The 21280-nt window shown below is 44.1% G+C and overlaps 1 protein-coding gene and 1 pseudogene across 5 annotated transcripts in view; one reads left to right on the top strand and one right to left on the bottom strand.

The window, feature by feature from the left end:
* AFF2 (ALF transcription elongation factor 2) overlaps positions 1–21280 on the bottom strand; it is a 497989-nt gene that overhangs the window by 138484 nt on the left and 338225 nt on the right. For 3 of the 5 annotated variants that reach the window (XM_071213173.1, XM_071213176.1, XM_071213174.1), the window contains 3 exons: positions 19669–19755; positions 11526–11562; positions 11195–11228 (listed from right to left, as the gene is read on the bottom strand). In XM_071213173.1, the coding sequence (XP_071069274.1) occupies positions 11195–11228; positions 11526–11562; positions 19669–19755 (158 nt within the window). The remainder of the gene's footprint in view (positions 1–11194; positions 11229–11525; positions 11563–19668; positions 19756–21280) is intronic. The other 2 variants (XM_071213175.1, XM_071213177.1) reach the window with 1 other exon arrangement.
* Positions 12896–14036, top strand: LOC139438145 (homer protein homolog 2 pseudogene; annotated as a pseudogene).

The following is a 21280-nucleotide window of genomic DNA, read 5'->3' as shown; positions in this document are numbered from 1 at the left end:
TGTAACACACTAATGAGGGATGTTGTTAATGTGGGAAAATGTGGGAGGTGTGGGGAGCAGGGCATATAGAAATCCCCTATATTTTTTATGTAACATTTATGAAATCTAAGTATCTTTTAAAAGTAAAAAAGTATGTTAAATTTTTTAAAATCCTGTTATAAGCATGTCAAAACATACTAAAAGACCAACAAACAAAATCCAGTTATGTTACCACAGACAGCCCACAGCTCATCAAAAAGTCACACACACGACGATGTGCTAGTTCTGAGAGAAAAATGTAAAAGGCGGGGGGTGGGGAAGACAGGAGATTCTTGAAAATTCAAATGCCATAATGCCTCATTTTCCAGAAAGGTGAGAGACCTTGTATTGTATGTTTCGTTTCCCTATCTCTGGGAGCATCGTAGGCTCTCAAGCTCTTTATGGCCACTGGGCAAATCAGTGACTGCTTGCCCTCTTGATCTGAATGTGGTCACCTGACTGCTTTGCTCTTCCAAACTGCCGAGAGGCCTGGGCACAGAAACCAAATGGCTGCCAATTGGACCCTGGGGCCACTGGGTTTGCCTGGGATGGGTCCTCAGCAGTATCTTCTGTGAATGTCCTTCTGTCTTTACTGTGCATCCTGGTCCCCTGCCCTCTGCCTATCACAGTTCTTTCTGAATAGTACACAGTGAGCTGGGCTGATGATTTCAATTTCATGCAGAAGACAGCTTTGCTTCAAACCAGAGCATTTTTTTAAGTTAAAAAAAAAGCCATCAAGATGTAATCTTTTTGCACACAGAGCCCCCCACTACCCACTCTTCCTGGCAAGATGGAAAGGCAGATTATTTCAATTAAGGGGCTGTTGCTGACAATTGTAAGCAACCTTTCTTCAAAGTTCATCGCAGCAGCGCACTTTTAGCTTTCTTAGAGACTCTGTGAGGATCTAATTTTCAAGGTATGGTTACCATGGCAGCAACCAGGAATTTTAATCCAGTAGTAAGGGTCAAGGCAGGTCACCAGTTTCAGTTCCTCTTCAGATGAGGGATTAAAAAAAAACATCCCCCAAAAGGATGAAGCTATAAAGGGCAGACCTAACCCCAATTCCATTTTCTAATAATACAGTGAGAATGTAAATAGTGTGTGCATTTTTTTAAGTCCTTAAATTTGTCTACAACATGCTCAAACTATCACTAAATGAAATAATGATTCCTTGGGTATAAGTGAGTGAAGCAAGTGAGTGAGTGAGCGTTAGAAAATGCAATCGCTGTTGTCTACAGTGTGAAACCTCCAGAAGCATGCTGGGGAGAGCCAGCCAGCAGAGGAGTGGCACACAGAGCTAATGAATTTAAGTCTATTGCTTTCCAATAGCTTCGGAAGTTGATCCTTTAATTCAAAGCACATGGTTACAACAATCTTGAGCCATAATGGCGTGCCATAGCAAAAAGAGCCCTCAACTAGGAGTCAGGCAGCTTGGGACTGAGCCTCGGCAGGCCCACTAGTGGCGTGACCTTGGACAGGGGTCTCTTCACTTGGAACAAGGGAGAGAACTAAAGAAGTCAACTGCAAAGACCATTCATATCCTCATCTGAGGCCAACGCGATCCGGTGGAGTCCGAGTGACATCACATATATGAGGAAACAAAAGGCTCAGGTAAGTGTTGTTGCTTCATCGAATCACATGGCAGGAAGTGAGAGAGCTGGGATAGCTCCCTCCCCTTCCTCCCGGGTCCCAGGACTGAGTACAGAACAAACGTAATAAACGTAACAACACAGAAGAACAGAGAAGATGCTATAAAACCAAAAGGTATAGTCATTATCAAAGTTACTTGCCTCTGTGTTTAACAATTAATAAGTGTTCAACTGAAGCCTTGCACAGGTGAGACAGATAGGGTATAAGACAAACAAAAGTATTGTGATCCAAGAATCCTACCGTGGAATCCCAGCTCATTCAGCTGCTAGCTTTGTGACCTTGAGTAAGTCATTCTACCTGTTCGAGGAAGAAAATTCCTTTGCCATAGACTGGGTTTCATCATACCCTACCTTGAGAGATGTTGTGCAGATGGAAGGTGATTAAATGAGAGAAAGAGTGAAAATGGCACAGTGCTAAGAGCTCCAGGCAGGCCTGGGTTCCAGGCTTAGCTCTAGCACTGGTGGGGAGGCCATGGGTATTTTTTGGGTACCTTCCTTGAGCCCTGGAGAGGACAACCCTTTGGGATGAAGATGGTGATGGTGATGATGACAACACTAACTCATAGGGTTGCTATGAGGATGGAATGTGCTGAAGTTCATACAATTTATTTGCTTCTTTTCTTTCTGTACTATATGATACAGGAAAATGATGGTGGGCAAACCTGCATTGATCTTTGGTACTATTTTTGATATTGTGAGCATTAGGGTTCATCTTTAAGATTCTTTTCTCTGATAAAGAATAAGCTAGGATTACTCTGCACTGTAACAATACTGAGGTACCAACTTAGGATGTAAAATGAAGCGAGGCTTCTTATGGAGAAATGAGTTGAGTCCTGGAATTAGGCAACGGAGCTGGCAGAAGGTGTAGGTTGGTTCCACTGGAAACCATGACCCTCTGCCCTTCCTTGAGTCCCTTTCTTTCCCTTGCCCTCACCCAGGCACCCCGTGACTTCAGCCAAGGACAAGACAGTGGACTCAAGGGTTGTGCTAGTAGATCTTGGATGCCAAGTTCCCACAGGGCAGTGAGCAAAGAAACATTGTTCCCTTGTATTTTTGAAGGCCTGCCCTCACCCACCCCGCTCTGATTCCCTCCCTCTGTCTCAAGCTTGGAAGCATATTTGGAAATGCCAATCTGATAGCTTTGAGGCCTTTACCCATGGGGACCTCATTTGTTAAAATAAGTGCATGAACCACAAAGAAAGGCAGTTGTCGGATTTTTCTACTGATTTTACAGCTGTAATTGGGCAGGCATCTGAGGCATTCTCCTACCACTGGAGTGAAACGGAAGGGCTTTCTGCAGTTCTGAGAAGGGTTCCAGAGCAGACCACTTAAACACAGCATTCCTGGAACCATAATTGTGGCAAAGGATCTGGCTGTTTGCAGAATGCCCTCCAGGATGAGAAGACGGAATGCAGAGTTTAGAAGCCGGGCGGATACTACTTCTCATCTACTCCAGTCTCTCTCTTTTTTTTTTCTTTCAGTTTGCTCGTTTCTTTTTAATTTCTAGGAATGATCTTGGGTGCTTTTCTGTATGGTGGCTATACTGTCTTCACCTGGACCTGGAAGACTTGACAGGGCTCTGAATGATGCATTCTACATGTGGGTTCTGGGGACAGGGCAGGTGCTATAAGGGGAACACAGAATGCTGTCTTCTCAGCCCAGCCCCCCAATCCCTAGCTGGGTGGCTTTGGGCAAATATCTTCCTCTCCCTATGCCTTGTGTCTCTTCACCTGGCTAGCTTAACAGGATTGCTGGGACACTCAAACGAGGCTAATGCATTATGTGAAAAGGCTTTCTTTTCACGTCCCTCTGCGTGTGGGAAGTATCCCTGGTTGTAGCATTTTACAATCTTGAAACTGCAATAAGAGTGTGCAAGTATGTAATTCATTCAAGCCAAGACCCTTGGGGGGCCTGACATTCTGGGGTACGGATCGTGCAGGTGTGTGTGCACGTGCACATACATGTTATCTCAACATGACATTCAATTATAGGACTTCAATTATTTTAACTTTGGTCATGGCCTTATTAACTTTAGTGCCTTCCACCAGCATGACCTGCTTCCCTCCCATCACTGTGCAAAACACAGAGGAGAACCCAGAAATAGGCCCCTGGAGAAGAGATGGGAAGAGTTTTAAGAATAATCCCACTGTCAGGGTAGAAAGCACAAAAGGCAATGGACGAACCTCTCAGCAAAACTGACTCAAAAATGGGATCTCATTTGTGGATTCATTAGGACCAAAATGGAGCTTCTGGAGAGGGATGCTTTCCCCTCTCAGGCCATTGCACTCACCCTGACAGGAAGCTTGCCTGGTGGTGACAGTCCCTTCCAGGCATGGAACTGAAAGCAATATCTGGCAGGCCTGCTGACATGATCCAGTTCTAGGCCCTGAGCTGAGGACAGGCCTACTTGAACTGCACAGTGGCCATGTTGGCACAAGCAGAAGACTCAAGACGCAACCCCATGCTGGTCGAATATCTTCCCCCATTTATTTATTATTTTTTATTTTTTTCCTCTTCTTAACACATCAATCTTTCTAATGATGAAGTTAGAGCATTAGTAAGGGTACTTAGATTACACAAAATGTTAAACAAAATATATAAGGGATTCCCATATGCCCCACTACCCATTTAAACCAAAATGGCCAGCGCCACTTTGTCCTGCACTGAGGATTCCGATCAGTAGGACCATTTCCAAGGTGCCCATGGAACCTGCTTCCAGTTCCACCACTTATTACTGAGGCGCTCTGGGCAACTTCTATAATGCCTCCGAACTTTGGTTCCTGCCTCGGTAGAAGGTAATGATGGGGAACGCCAGGGGTTTGTTGGAAAGAGAAGAAGTGCACAGGAAACGCCTGGGCCAGAGCAAGCCCTCAATCAGTACAAGTTAGTTTTGTTATTGGCATTGTCAGCGCAGGTCTAATCTCTAGACAGTATGTCGTTTCATCCTGAGTTGCTGCAGCATCTAGCACAGAGCCTTAACCTCAACAGAGTCTTACTGTGTATTTGTTGAAAAGAATGAGAGCTTGAATGAATGAATGAATGAATGAACAAATGAATGTATGAAAGAAAGAATACAGATATGGATGCAAATTAGGTAGGAAAGAAGGAAAGCTACCTGCATTTTCCCTGTGGGAAAGGCAGAGACAGAGACAAGGAGACTGAGACAGTGAGAGAAAGAGAAAGAGAGAGCAGAAGGGAGAGAGGAATGCTTGGTTCTAACTGCACTGTCTCCAAATCCACGTGGAACACACAAATCCTGCCAGAGACAGGACAAAGGAACAACAACTCAAAAATCAAATCGACCTATCTCGTGCTAGCTGAGCAAAAGCACCAGGTTTTCCACTTGCGTAGCTAACGGGGCAATCCACAGCTAACATGGAAGGAGCCCCGCTTTTCAGGCACGGCACCTGGCAAGCCCCAGCAACGTCGGCGCTTCTCTATGTGCACATCTGAAACGCCGATACTGCTTGTTGTCACATTAGCCCATATACAAGCCTCCACGCAAACTCCTCTTGATGTCTGATTACTCTTCTTAAGGACCTCATGCTGATTCATTTCAAACTGTGAATTACCTTTAATTCACAGTTTGAACAGGCTGCCAAATTTTGTTTTCTCTGCTCCCAGGTGTCTGTCCCTGACACAGTGAAGAAGTTCCGAAAACATATTAAGTCCTTAGGAAAAGTTGGCAAGCGTGGAGACGCAGGGTACACAAGACAGGCTAAAGTCAGGAGCTGGCATCATTCTCAGTTTAGAAACCAGAATGACTGCAACTAGTGAATTCTCAGTTTATCTGCAGAGTTTGGTTTGGCTTTTGTATACCTCGAAATGATTAGCAGCATTTCCACATGCCAATGACTAGATTCTGTATTCTGATTAAGAAGTCATCTGATGAAGAAAATAGGCATTTTCTTTTCTCCGAAGTTACATGGTCATTTAGTGCCTGAAAAAGGCATCAAAGTAGCTGTCTAAACATCTACTTAGGGAAGACTTCATGGATTTGCAAGAGATGATTTTGGGTTGAAGCCCACTCTGGGAGGTAGGGGAGGTTATAGGGAGTTTAGGCTTAAAATGTACAGAGTCTCTTTGGGGATAATGGAGAAAATTTGGTCATGGATGGTGGTAACAGGAACACAACATTATGAATGTAATTAAGAGCACCAAATTATATATTTGAATGTGGTTAAAAGGGGAAACGTTAGGTTGTAAAACTGTTATGAGAATACATTTTTAAAAGATCCACAGGACGGCACAATGCAAACAATGAATGCTAAAATATGCCATGGGCTATAGTTAGTAGCACAGTGATGAAAATGTGCTTTCCTCGATTGTAAGAAATGTACCACACCAATGCAAGGTATTAATAATAGGGTGGTATAAGGGAAACCTATATTTTATGCATGGCTTTTCTGTAAACCCACAACTTCTCTAATTTAAAAAAAAAAGCTCATTGTGGGTATTGCTCTGCAGTAAGGCAGGACAGTTCTCAAATCAAATTCTCAAAGGTAACACTTTCAGTGATAAAAATTTTGGTGGAAGGACATTCAGGTTTGTAATGAATGAATGTGAGATTTGTTGTTTGGTTATGGTAATAAAATCTTCAAAATCCATCTAAGAAATAATGTATTGCTTTCAGTGGTTACAGCAATCCAGAAAGCATTCTAATGATCTTTCTATTCTCTATGATAATGAAATCTTCATACCACTTAGAGAAAAGACTAGACATAACAATATTTTATTCAAGAAATGGATTTTGGCCCAGCTTTGCATTGTCCAAACCAGAGAAGAGTCTCCTTATATGGGATTCCTTTCCACTAACTTCAGCTCCACCAATCTACGCGAAGGTTGTGTCCATATGCAAAAAGTCAGACTTGTTGTGCCAAATCCCTGAGCCCATCAAATCAGAGAGGGCCTTGAAATCACACAGCCCTCAGTCTGTATGCAAGCTTTCCTGCCAGGGAGCACTCAGATGGCCTTTCTATGTGTTCACCACCATTATGCGGTCCATTCGAGATAAACGTGCATGGCACGTCTGTCTTCGCAGTGGGCTGTGTATATTTCAGGGAAAAAAAACCTGTATTCTAGCTTTGCTTACTCATCTGTAAAATGGGGATGATCTGGAGCACATCTGGTATGATGGGCATGCTTAATATGGCGGTGGATATAAAAGCACTGGGTACCTAGCCTGGCACATGGGTTCAAGAGCACAGTGATTATTATTCCAACACCTCTGACACTCCCGACATAGAATAATTTGCTTTCCTCCTAACTGGTGCCACCCTCAGGTAAGCTGGAGCTGGCCACTACTAGTTTATCTCCTTAATGCCATTCATCAACTCTTGGGGTTCATGGCTGGGATCTTCCCGATTCTGTAGCTAACACCATAAATGGAGGAACTGGCTTTATGGCAAGGAAAGGAGAGCATTAGGGTTATGTCTGCCTTCATCTTGGGCTTTGATGGAACTATTCAGGCACTCTCGAGAGCATGGCCTAAAACATAGGACTTGCTTGATTAAAGGGGGGGTCTGGCTGGTTTCCCACCGGACAGAGCCCAAATGCTGACAACCACCTGCAGCAAAGGATCTGAATATTTGGAACTTCTATCTTCTCAATGGTACTCAGAAAACTAAGTGAAGTGAAGGGACCAACTGGATGGATACTCTTGAGTTCATGGATGCTGTACAAAAATCCTTCACAGAGCAAGTGAATATGCTTTATATCTTCCTCTTTAGGATGCCTTATAACAGCCTAATAAGATCATGCCTTTTTGAAAAGCCACTGTACTCTACCTAATTGACAAGACCGTACACTCAAGTAGATGAAACCACTCCAGCACCACATAAAAGCACCTAAGCTCTTGGGGTTTGGTTTCTGTTTTCTCCCCTACTGCTCACTGCAAAATGGCTTCATTAAGAATCTACAGGGAAGCAGACTTGGCCCAGTGGTTAGGGCGTCTGCCTACCACATGGGAGGTCCCCTGGCCTCCTTGACCAGTGTGGAGCTGGCCCACACGCAGTGCTGATGCATGCAAGGAGTGCCATGCCACTCAGGGGTGCCCCCCACGTAGGGGAGCTCCACGCACAAGGAGTGCGCCCTGTAAGGAGAGCTGCCCAGCGCGAAAGAAAGTGCAGCCTGCCCAGGAATGGCGCTGCACACACACGGAGAGTTGACACAGCAAGATGACGAATGGGAGGAAGAGATGTGATGTGGGGGCATTTTCAGGGTTGGAGTTGTCCTGGGTGGTGCTGCAGGGACAGTTACCAGACATTGTATGTCCTCCCATGGCCCACTGGGTGGAATGCGGGAGAGTGTGGGCTATGGTGTGGACCACTGACCATGAGGTGCAGCAGTGCTCAGAGATGTATTCACCAAGTGCAATGAATGTCTCATGATGATGGAGGAGGTTGTTGTTATGGGGAAAGGAGTGGGGTAAGGGGGGTGGGGGGGTATATGGGGACCTCATATTTTTTTAATGTAATGAAGAACACAGCTAGTGGACACAGAGAACAGACAACTGGGGAGGGGGAAGGGGAGAGAGATAAATAAATAAATAAATCTTTTTTAAAAAAAAGAATCTACAAAGTAACACCAGGTCTGGTTTGACCATTCCATCCCTGAACGTTGCCGATGAAATAAATGCAACTTTTAGAGAAGAGACGGCATGTACCAGTATACAACATTACAGGTCTGAGAAATATAACACAGTTTGATTTTCTCAAGCCTAGGCCCAACCTCTTTGTTGGGATGGAGACATTTTGAAGGTGGCTGGAAATGCCATTCAGTTTGAAAGAGCTGGATGAAGGTTGTTTGAAACCTAAGACACAGACAACCCTCACAGAGGCTCAGGGAAACTGAACCTGGGTCTTCTCTCCTCCAGAAATGATTAAGGTTTAAAATTCACAATATTTTTGTGCTGTGCTGGGTCTAATTGGTAAAAAGACCAACTGTTTACATTTGAATTCTGAAAAGTAGGTTGTATATATACCTGCATGTATATACACAGAAGCTCGTTAATTTGCTTAGGCTATCTGTAGGGGCTCTTCTCCATACTGTGAGATAAAAATACATGTCCATGCTTGAAATTTACATCTCCTGAACCCTAAGTCAATGCCTTCCCCACAATACCTCAGCTGTCACAGAGCAGTTACTCAAACTCGGGTCCCCAAACTCCCACAGTGCTCTTGGGCAGTCCGGGTTCCCGCCGGAGGGGCAGGAAGTCACCCTGTGGGTGGACAACCCATAAAAAGCACTGTCAGGAGAATTTACAGAGTGAGGAAAAACCCAATTCTCAAAGAGGCCAGTCATATGGCTGGGGTCAGGCCCAGAGGGAGAGTGGCAAACGGTCAAGAACAAAGGGGAAACCTGGCTAGCTCCAGGCCTGCATGGAGGCACACTTTAGGCCAGTGTTTTCCAATCTGGCACTCAGGCAGGGAGCCCTTAAAAACAATCCTGACTCGAATGGAAGGTCTGCGTTTTGTCAACCAGGGAAAGCAGGCCAAGTAGGGGAAAACTAATAAAGTATCCCGGTAATTAAAGGATTTTGTTTTACACGATTCTTATCTCTCTCTACCGCAGTAAGTGGCAGGAACATGCCCAGGACATTTGCCAGCCTTGGGTGGGCGTCTGTCCTGCAGCAAGGCTGACTCAGGGACTGTTTCCCTGCATGGGGCACCAGCAGTCTGGCTACGCTCAGTGTGGTCAGTCACCTGGAGACTAGCCCGTTAAATGGAAAATTCAAGAAGCTGGCTCAACAAGCACCCAGGGCTAAAATATGAGAGAATGCTAGCATTGGCTGTGCTGCTAACAGTTCGGAAGCTCAAAGTGAAAATAATTTTATTGCAACTGCAATCTGTCCTATGTGAAACTCATCACCTACCATAAGTGGGTGGGAGGGGGGGTTCCAGCTGAAATCTGATGGGCGGTGCTTGGAATTAAGATCAAGCAGCCAAAGAGAGAGCAGCTCATTTCTAAAGTGGACTTGGTGCCTTCTAATTCTTATCCATGCTTCATATAGAGAACTTGCATGCTCCTGAATGCCCTTTGTACTAGTGTGCTAAGAAGTACTGGTCTCTGGAAATGCAACCTCTAACCATATAACACAATTGACAAGGTTTTTTCGTTAGTTGTTACCTACTTATATCATGTCTTTTTATGGTAAATATGGAAACCGGCAGATTTCACAGTGGGAGCCTAATGCTTTTGCTTTAGGAACAAGATCGTTTTACAATGCAAAATATATTTTTGCATTTTGCTCATGTTTGGAAACCTAAATGCTCTTGAGTATGCCTGGGTGTGTGTAAAATGTCTTGACTTTTTAATGGGGGTGGGGGGCAGGGCAGGAGTGGGGGTGGGGAGGATAAGAGCTACCGTTAACTAGGATAACAACGGGAAGGGCAATTTGAAATGTGATTGGAATAGGTGGAAAGGAAAATATCAAAAATGACTTTGATTTCTACATTTCCGTATAATTTGGTTGTTAAATCAGGGTTAAAGTTTTTGTTTCTCCCCTCTCTTGTTCTTCCTCACTTCTTTAAATTGAGGTTTCTTAGTTACTGAAATTGAGCCCTGAAATAGAAGGGAGAGAAAAGTTTGGAAAACCAAATTAAAGGACTGGTCATGAGGGTCAGAATGGAGAAATGCCATCAACATTGTCAGAGCCTAGGTCTATTGGGGAGTCATTTTCAGTTGTTTCATGCAATTATTTGTGATGTTACAAAAGGTGAGCAATTCTCTTCAGGAGTGCCAGTAGGCCACTTGAATGTCATGAATTATTTCATTTTGAAAATTTTCAAGTATGAGACTATTAGAAAAGTCGACTTCCATTTTCTACTATTAGGAATGAAAGAAGTTGTGAGAGAAATGCTCCCTAGATACACTTCTGGCCAAATGGATTCTTGAAAGTCTACAATGGTTAATCCACAGAAATTGGTTTCCCCATACCCCTCCTTCGGGGAGCCTTATTAAAAAACGAAGAGTGCGGAGTTGAATTGCAGGGCCCTGGTTTCTGAACTCCAACCTAGCATCATGTCATCTCTTATTCCATCTCTTCCTGGTGGTCCTTGTTTGTCTCTAATATATAGTCGCAAGATGATGTGCAAACAGTGAGCCATCCATTCAACATTTCATGTTCAGCGACCAGATGGTGGTTGACTATTGTGCAAAATGCAAAGAGCTGGTCCAAAGGTGGAGAGCAAGTCATTAGAAAATTACTTTTTCATTGAAATCGCTGACTTCAGCAGTTGTTTTGTTTTAGTATCACAGGTATTGACCCAGCCTGTGTCTACTTCATTAGAGAGCGGAATGGCGAGCACATTCAGGTTTATTGCTTAATGTGGGAACTCATTCATGTTTACTTGCTTATTGTGGGGTCTCTCTCTCACCCTTCTTACCAAGCTCTATATTGCTATGAGTCAAGGTTCACATTTTCAAGGAGCCTGAGGGAGAAGCATAACATCAGATGAGCAGTGAGGCCCCCAAAAGGGCCTGGTTTGGCAACCCAAGTAACTACTCACGAACTGAATGATACTGACTTCGAAGAAGTTCTGCTGGTTGGGTCGCTCCACTCTGAAAAGAAAGGACACACACACTTACTATTCACCATTTCGAGGTGACAAGAGTATTCACTATTAATTTCTTTCCAAACATGTGGCCCTTCCATTTATAATGTCTCACAGCATCCTGCCATAAATAAATGATGACCAAAACAAAACAAAACAAAAAATGGAACCAATTCCATGTATCACAATATGGCTTTTCTGTTATGGTTGTTTTTTCCTGTTTTAAAGATATAAAGTAGAAAAGTGGAAAGGAGGTGAGGACATGGCTGTTGGAACTAAGATGCATTAAAAAGAAAACACCTACTTTGTAAGGTGAATCCTGGAGTCAGATGTTGGGATTCCTACGAGGAAGAACACATAAAATACGAACATCAGTTAAATGATACAAAGGGAAAAGGGTATACCTGTTATTGCAGAAAATACAACTTGACTCCGTGCACAAATAGGAAACCATTGTTACCGAACTGTTAATTAGGCTTCTATTTGTAAGATAAACAGTGATAGCCAAACCTCTTGCAATATGAGCATAAACGTCATTTTTTATCAGAATTATAACTAAGACTGGTACCTAATTTGGAAAAGTGTGCAACATAGGAAAAAATGACCTAGACACGTGGAACTGAACTGTATCATTTTTCATTTAGCCATTGAGGCCTCTAAGGAAGTGAAATGGCCTGGTTTCAAACCAACAAATGCTTGTGGTTCTCGTAGAAGCGAGACCATATTTAATAGGTTTGCTTGGCTGTCCTCTTCTATGGAAACAATGCCAACTTTCTAACTTAACTAGGACATTTTGTAAACAGAGCTGCCTCATGTGGACAAGGGAAGTGTTCTGAAAACTTCATTACATGCTTTTTTGAAGTATAGGAATTAATTTGAAAGATACTGATAGAGTGAACTATTGAAAAGGGTTTCGATGTGATCTGGAAAGCACTCCACACCCAATTCATTCACTGTTTTGATAAATCTGGATTTGCGCACCTCAGGCCTGTGTGCATCTGAACAGTAAGTTACAGACAGAAGCATCAAAGTGACACATGCCCACAGTGCTGCCCAGATAGGGGGTGAGAGCCAGTGTGGACCAACTACAGAGCAAGTGTTCCCAAACTGGAGACAAAGAATTGGGGTAAGTACAAGTAGCAAGTTACATCAAACACTGCTGCAAATTAATCTACTCATTAAACCTAATCGCACGACCTTTTAGAGTGAAAATGGGTACAGAGCGTAATTTCTCTTTCAAAGAGGTAAGCAAGAACAATGATACTGCACTTCAACCAAAGATGAACTTCTCAATCTCATTAGCATGATTCTGTTGTCTAAGACATTTCATCTTCAGGCAAGCTTGCCTCTCCAGAAGGCCCAACCGGTGGTAGGAAGGAAAGGCCTTTCAGTTAAGAGCCCGTGCAGTTTGCCGCTCAAAGGCATCTGCCCTTGAACTCATGAATAAGTGACTTCTAAATTACTTTTTTACCCTCCCCGCTGGCTCACGCCTGGCGGCAGCCCCCGCAACAACCCCAGCGGCACCGTGGCCGCGCAGGCCGCGTGGGGAGCAACGCCGGGGCCAAGCCGGGCGCGTGGGGGCTGCCACATGTGCCGCGCGGGGTGCCGCTGCCGAGCGTGGGGACGGCGAGAGCCACAGGTCCCATGGGAGCAGCCGTCCGAGCAGCGCCGGAGATGGGAGAACAGCCCATCTTCACCACCCGACCCACGTCTTCCAGATCGACCCGAGCACCAAGAAGGGCTGGGTGCCTGCCAGCAAGCAGGCGGTCACCGTTTCCTACTTCTGCGATGTCACGAGGAACAGCGGCCGGATCATCAGTGTGGACGGAGCCAAGGTGATCGTCAACAACACAGTCACACCAAATCTGACTTTCACCAAAAGGTCGCAGAAGTTTGGGCAGCGGGCCAACAGCAGGGCCAGCACGGTGTTCCCTTTGGGATTTTCCTCCGAGCAGCAGCTGATGAGATCGGCAGAGAAATTCCAGGAAGTGAAAGAAGCTGGCAGAAGAGCAAGAGACAAGCCCCAGGAGAAAATCGAGACCTCCCACGCGGGCCCTGCCCATGCACACCTGAAGTCTGAGAACAACAAGCTCAAGATCACCTCGACATAGAGTGCCGCCAACGTGAAGAAAAATGGGAGATGGAGCTGCAGACCCTCCGGGAGAGCAGCGCCCGCCTGACCACGGTGCTGCAGGAGTCGGTGGCCGGCGTGGAGCGGTGGAAGAGGCCGTTCTCCATCTGCAGAGAGAGAATGAGCGGCTCCAGAACAAGATTGAGGAACTGGAACAGCAGTGCAGTGAGACAGACGGCGAGAAGGAGACCATCACCCAGTTGAGGAAGAGGGTTGAGGAACTGGAGTCGAACTCCGGGAAAAGGAGACAGAGTTGAAAGATCTCCGAAAGCAAAGTGAACTCATACCTCAGTTCATGGTGGGGTGGGAATGCGTCTCTGAGAAGTTAGAGGCAGCCGAGAAAGAGAATCAAAACTTGGAAGACAAAATTGCGGTCCCTGAAGACGGCCGTTGAGGAGAGCAAGTACCGACAGCGCCACCTGAAGGTGAAGCTCAAGAACTTCCTGGAGGCGCAAGATCGAGGACCTCTACGACTTCCGCCGTGACCTGGCCAAGACGGGCGCCGACGACGAGGGCGGCGAGGCCCAGGTCTGGGGCGTGGGCTGTTTGCCTTGCTTCTGGAAATGCAGGCGCAGTCCGTCGTGTTTCCAAACCAGTTGTGCCATCCACTCGACCCTCCTCAGAATAGAAATCTCCTCCGGCTCCTCTGGCCTGGTGAGGTTGTGGACAACTGGAAGATTCTGACTCGGGAATCCAGAACAAGGTCTACCTTAAACGTTTATGCAGTCAGAGCAGGGACATGTATATCTTTCTTAAGAGCTGTGGCAACCACATGAACAAAGTATTTTCTAATCCAAACGCGAACACCCTTTACACTAGGCCATTCTGCTCTTTTTATTGAGTAGTGTTCAGAGTGTTTGAGTGTCCACCAGGCACGCATCCGTGGGAGCTGGAAGGTAACAACTCCCTCTCAGTGAATACTGAGATGCTATAAAACACACTTTTAAAGACTTGTGCAGAGAGAGAAAACCGGTTTCTGGTGGGTACATTTTCTGGCATTGGGATTGCTTGTATCCACAACACCCCCAGTTTGTACGGTTGTGACAACGTTCCTTTTCTTGGTTTTAGTTTCCAAACAGATGACTGTGCTACGGGAACAGCATGTAGCAGTGTCTGGCACAGAGTAGGTGCTTAATAAATATTTGTTCAATTTTACACACACAAACACGCACAATAAATAAATAAAAAATAAAATAAAATACTTTTTTTTCTTGTGGTAGCATCTACATAACAAATTTTGCCATTTTAACCATTTCTAAGTGCATAGTTTGGTGGCATTAATTGCATTCACAATGTTGTGCTACCATCACCACCATCCATTACCAAAACTTTTTCATCAACCCAAATTGAAACTGTACCCAGTAACCGATAACTCTTTCTCTGATAACCTCTCATCTACTTTCAATCTCTGTGAAGTTTCTTGTTCTAGATGTTTCACACAAGTGGGATCAAATACTATCTGTCCTTTTGTGTCTGGCTTCTTTCACTCAGCATAATGATTTCAAGGTTCATCCATCTTGTTGCATAGGTCAGAACTTTATTCCTTTTCGGGGCTGAATAATATTCCATTGCTGTGTATATACCATATTTTGTCACTCCATTCATCTGCTGATGGACACTTGGGTTGCTTCCACTTTGGGACAATTGTAAATAGTGCTACTGACAAATGACTTTTGACCAAGGATTCTAACAAGCTTGACCGTCTGATTTCCATTCCTTAGCAAATCACAGAAGGCAAGGAAGGGTAAACAGTTCCAGAGGAACAGCTACAGGGACAGGACATTGAAATATGAAAACTAGCAGCATAGGAGCCAAAAGAACATTACAAGGCAAAATCAGAACTTACAGAGCACAAGAGCCTCTGGCCACTTAACACAGGGGCAAGCAATCCCTACCCATCCTAACAGCCCCCAAGGGCACAATTCCAGCATCCCATAATATGAAAGCATAGTATAATAACTGATGCTCATAATACAATCTAAGAAACCAAGAAAGACCAAGCCATGTTCCATATAATCTTTATAAGATGTCAAGAAAATATTAATTACCTTCCAAAATGACTTCTGTTACATCGTTCCTGTGGCAGGATGGCCTTCAGTTACCCAAACATTTCAGTTATTCAGAACACCTCATTTCCCAAAGTGCCCAAGGAATGAGGTGTTAACCACACCGATCTGCTTAACTGTATACCAGGTATTTCTGCTTATTTTTATTTTTTTTAAAGGGATTTCATTACAAATGTATAGAGCAAGTTTAGATTTGTATACCTTTAGGAAATCACACAACAAATTCCTAAGGCAATCAAACTAAATGTCTGATCAGCATGTGAAACCAGAAGTCAGTCTTTGCACTGGTCTCAGAAATCTGGACAGAATTTTTAACCTTCATCCAAATATTCTGATCTTTCGATTCAACCCATTGGTTGTTTCAGGGCAGCAGGGCAGCAATGCATGGAGCAAACTGGAGGGTTATTTTATTCACTGATCTCAAATAATCAGTATTATATATTCTTAATACAGTTTTTAATATTAAGCTGGAGGAGACTTCTTTAACCAGATAGCCAAAGAAATGAAGTACCTCTGGAGATTCTCAAAGTTACTTTATATACAAATCAAACACCAACAGGAAATAGCTTGTTCATTGAAAGAATTTGAATTGTTCATGTAGTAATTGTTAATGTACATAATACAAATTTCCAAAAAAAGGACCTGACTTTGATCTGTGCAGTACTTTCCTGAGCAGGTCATATATGCAATTTCGGTAGGGGAAGATAATGATGCCACCCTGTTTGCACAAGATTCCTTGAAGCTTTTATATAATAGCTTCGATGACAGTCTTAGAATCAGAGGTCCCCATATAATCTAGATTCTACAGCAGGGGTCAGCCAACTTTTCCTATAAAAGGTCAGAGAGTCAATATTTTAGGTTTGAGCGACTGTAAGGTCTCTGTAGCAACTACTCAAATCTGTTACTGTAGCCTGAAGCCAGCCATAGATGATAGATGAACAAATGGGCATGGCTGTAGGTCCACAAGGATTTATTTCTGTTTCACTCAGTTCTATGCTCTCAGCATGGCTCACACCATACTTTTTTTTTTCTTTTAGGGGGTGCCAGGTATTGACCCCAGGACCTCATACACTGAGCTATATCTGCTCCCCAATGAGAGTTAGTTATTTTTGTTTTGCTTGTTTTAGGGGGTACCCGGGACCTCGTACATGGGAAGCAGGTGCTCAATCACTGGAGCTACATCTGCTCCCCACTAAACACTGTTGAGATGAAACCTTTTTTTCTTAGAAAGTGGCACATGGCTATGTCACTCAGTTTTGGAAAAGAAATGAAATGCAACTTTCACTCCCTTTTCTGTACTCTATTGACTACTAAATGCTGTTTACATGACACTGTCTCTGAGAAAGGTTTGAATCACTGTTGTTCCAGAAATTTTGTGAAACACATGTTACTAGTGTCAGGAGCAAGGTTTAGGGTTTAGGGTTAGGGATAAGATTAGGACTACGAACAGAGGTAGGCTTACTTAGGGTTAGGTAAGTTAGGGGTATGCTTCAGGATAGGGCTATGATTAGGGTAATGCTAGGTCTATGGTTAGGGTTAGGGTTTTGGGTAAGACTAGGTTTTAGGCTAGGGTGAGGATTATTTATAGACACTGAAATTTCAATTTTATATAATATTCCATCTCATGGAAAATTATTTTTCTTTAGCTTTTTTTAAGCTATTTACAAATGCAAATCCCCATGGCTATCAATTTTCCCACCTTTGGTTCTAGAGAATATTTTCGTCCCTGGAGCCTTGACTGAACTTCCCCTTTCCTTGTGAAGTTTTCCATAAATATGGCATTTGTCATTTGGGATGGATAAGTAAACTTGAGTGGAGAGTTTTCACCTCTGTTTGTTTTTACGATATGACAGAATCACAAAATAGTTGAGTTGGAGAATCCCTCGGGATGAAGCAGTCCAGTCCAGGTGAGGAAACTGAGGCTCAGAGGACTTTGATCCAAAACCCTGCCAGCAAATGACAGAGCCGGGATGAAGGGCTCTTAAGGGAGCACTCTTTCCATTGTGCACACGCTGGAATGCAGGCGAGAGGCTGATGCTTTCCAAGTGCATGTGCTCTCACCCTATCCTGGTGCAAGCACTGAGCAAAGGGCAAAGCCCCCAGCACCACAGATTTACCAGATAAAGTCATGTTTTGGAAGATGCAGTTTGCACCAGGGTATTTGTGGATCTGCGTAGTGAAAACCACACCAAGAGATAGTACGACACTCCCGGTGCCAGCAGGCATGGAGCTGAGTACCGGGGCCCTGAGCACGTTACTGAACTCATTGGCACCCCTGTAACCTCCTCGGAAAAGGAGGGATTATAAAATGGCCAGTCGCTTTGGTTCGTAATGAGTATTGAATTATTTACTCTATAGTAAGTGCTTAGAATGAGGCAAGGCACACGGTATCATTATATGTGTCATTGACATTATTGTTAGTATAAATGTACTTTTCTTTCAGCCCCCCCACTTTAGCAGGAATCAGACAAAACAAAAGCGAATGTAGCCATCCTGCTCTCATCATTTTACTCTACTTACCTTTATCATGGGGACGCCAGGAGCACAGGTTACGTGGCAGAACGTGCAATTTGTGCCTGCCCCCAAACTGTGCACTGCCTACAAAAGCCCATTTTGGCAGCCCATTCTATTGCGTACAAACACTGGTAAATGTCAAAATTTCGAACTCATACCAATGATCTCTCAAATTGTAGAACAAGGTGAAAATGCTATACCCACTGTACGTGTGCTGGAGTCATTGTGACATGGATGGATCTTTTCCTTCAGTGAAGACGCTAGGGGAGAGGACCCCAAATGCCAGGGCAACCTCAGGAGGGGAGGGTGAGGGGACACACACCCAGGCAGGGGTGGCAACGGTGGTGTTTGCTTTGTTCTGAAAGGTGAGATTTTTGGAGATCATAAAGCAGACTTTAGGCCAGTGTTATTGTCAAAATCATGATTCTGAGAACTACAGGATCTGATTGGTGTATTTCTTTCTGCAGATCAAGTCCAAACTCCTTGGGCTTGCAATGAAGGCCTATCAGAGAGATGCACCTACTGCCCCGGCCCTTCTCTCTCCATTCCCATCACACAGACTCTGCTCTTCTACTGCATGGAGTTCTCTCCCCTTTGGCCCTTCTCCACCTGTCAAAGTCCTTGTCAACCCCCAAGCAGTGGAATCTCCACGAGCACTTCCCCAGCTCCTTGCGGGAGTGACAGACACAGCTCTGAGCTATTTTTTCTCAATGAAGACACCTATTATATTGTTTTGTGGCTCACCTGATAACCTGATAACAGGGATTTTCTTCATCCCCAATTTGAAACCTATTGGAAATTTCAACGAAAGGTTTCTAAATATAAATGGATGAGTATGGATGCATGGATGGGTGGAAGGAAAGAAGGAAGGAAGGCAGGCTTTTTTCCCATTTGATAGAATATGTGTTAGAATAGCCGTATCTACTTAGGCATTTTTAAACCTGATGGTAAGAAAACTTTCTACTGGGGTTATGTGAGGAACACATTATGGTAAGTGTCTGACAATAAAACTGTGGAATAAAAAATGAGGTGTTGGTGTGCAAATATCTGTCTGCATGTGAAAAAGCACTGAAAGGTGATATATAAAGTAAGAATAAATTCATTAGAGTGAAGAGATTATGTTTCATTACTTCAAAAAACCTGGGATGTTGCTATTACATCAACTGGTTGGTGTTTTCTTTCCCCTTTATTAGAAAAGTTGTATGTTTAAGAACAAATTGCACATAAAATACAGGATTCCCATATACCACCTTATTATTAGCACCTTGCACAGGTGTGAGACATTTGTTAAAACTGATGAAAGCACATTTTTATACTTATACCATTAACTATAGTCCTTGGTTTAACTTACGGTTCACTGTTTGTGTAGTGTAGTTCCATGGATTTTTAAAAAAATGTTTATTCTGTTACCACACATGCAACCTAACATTTCCCCTTTTAATCACATTCCAATCTACAGTTCAGTGTTCTTAAAGGATGAGTTCACTCTTTTCATTCAGCAGCACTGGGCACAGTCACTTGGGCAGAGGCAGTAGCTCCAGGTCTCTGGGTATATTCTCTTAAGAACTTGCTTTCAGAAAAAAATCATATTTCTATTACTATCCCGAAGGGCAAGAGAGAGGTCTAGATTTTATGGAACTGTAAGACCAAGGCCATTTTTATTATTAAGAATCTAATCAGGCAATGTGTATACTTGAACTAAGATAAAGGGAAATGGAGGAAGGAAAAGAACTGACCTGTCCTGGAACGGGAAATGTATTCTGCTCAGAGCTTCCAGGAGTGTGTAAGGCAGTGAGAGGAGCAGGCCAGGAATGGGTCATCTCCTGATGAGGAAAAACAAAGCAACTTTATTTGCCGGGCCCTTAGAAAACCAAACTACTTATTGGCGCTAAACATAGGAGGTCCGTTACAAATACTGCCATAATTAGCCCAAATATTTTGAGAGGAGCTTGAAGGTGCTTGGGTCCAGTCCCCTGCAAGCCTATCTGTAGTACAAAGGGCCTGCCAGCATCTGCTTACAGAGAGGAGTGACAAGGAACTCACCACTGCTTGGAGCAGTCTATCCCCTCATTATTTTTTTAAGATTTATTTTATTTATTTATTTATCCCCACCCACTTGTAGTTTGTGCTCACTATCCACTCTCTGTGTCCATTCACTGTGTGCTTTCTGTGTCTGCTTGGTCTTCTCTTTAGGAGGCACCAGGAACTGAACCTGGGGCCTCCCATGTGGGAGAGTGGTACTCAATCGCTTGAGCCACCGCCATTGCCTGCTTTGTTGTTATCTCTCATTGTGTTTCCTCTTTGTGTCTCCTTGCTGCATCATCTCGTTGTGCCAGCTCCCCACACTAGTCCATTGCACTAGTTTCCTCTCTTGCTTGTCTTCTCCAGGAGGCATGGGGAACCAAGCCCAGGACCTCCCGTGTGGTAGGTGGGAGCTCAGTCGCTTGAGCCACACGCACTTCCCTGTCCCCTCTTGAGAGACCTTGATCAGACTGCTCTTCCTGGTTGGGAGCTAAACCTGTCTTCCAGAAGCTCTGACCTATGGACGAATCTTTGGAGATGCACAGAATGCCTCTCCTCCTGCTTTCACAGGACAAGCTTTCCGTTGTTGGATGGGAGAAATCCAGTCCCCTGGTGTCATCTCTTTTCCAGGGTGAGGCATTCTCAGCTTGTTCATTCATTTCCTGGGCACTTTTTCAACTTTTCTTTTCATATTGGCATTTTCCATTCTGTCACTAGCTTAAGTGCTCCAGGAAGGGGCTGCGAATTGCCTGGGGCTCTTCTAATGTGTGGCACTGTCACTGCTGATGTAGCCTAAGAGTTAGGAGCAAGATTCTGTACATGCTGTTGCTTTCTTCAGGCCAAGATGAGGCAGCTGAGGATATTCTTCCTCATTCATAGAGAAGGGTACTACGGGATCAGTAGCTCTCTCCTGCCCAACTATACAGACAGTAGACACATGAGTTCAAGTTTCAAAGCAAGAAAAGCCCCTAGGGCTCCCACCCTCTGTTATCAGCAGGGGCACCTTCCCAGCTCTTTCAAACCCTCTGTTTGAAAAGAGATGCTGTTCAAATATTTCTTGAGACTTAGGGCTCATGGCCAACATGCTTTCCCCTAAGAGCCAGGATAATTAAATCACATGCTCAAAATACCGGCAACAGAGAGATTGACAAATTTTGTGACGCAGGAGGGTGCCAGCATGTGCTGGATTCATCAACCATTTCGGTATATAAACACTCTACACAAAAATCCATGTGACGGTGGGAATAAAGGAGAGGAGATCAAAGTTTCTGAAAGTCCTTTTTAATGAGTAAGTTACATAACACCTTTTGTCAATCTTTATGGGTA

The sequence above is a fragment of the Dasypus novemcinctus genome, chromosome X, assembly GCF_030445035.2.
Source record: "Dasypus novemcinctus isolate mDasNov1 chromosome X, mDasNov1.1.hap2, whole genome shotgun sequence".
Taxonomy (NCBI): domain Eukaryota; kingdom Metazoa; phylum Chordata; class Mammalia; order Cingulata; family Dasypodidae; genus Dasypus; species Dasypus novemcinctus.
This window is presented reverse-complemented; position numbering and strand designations above follow the sequence as displayed.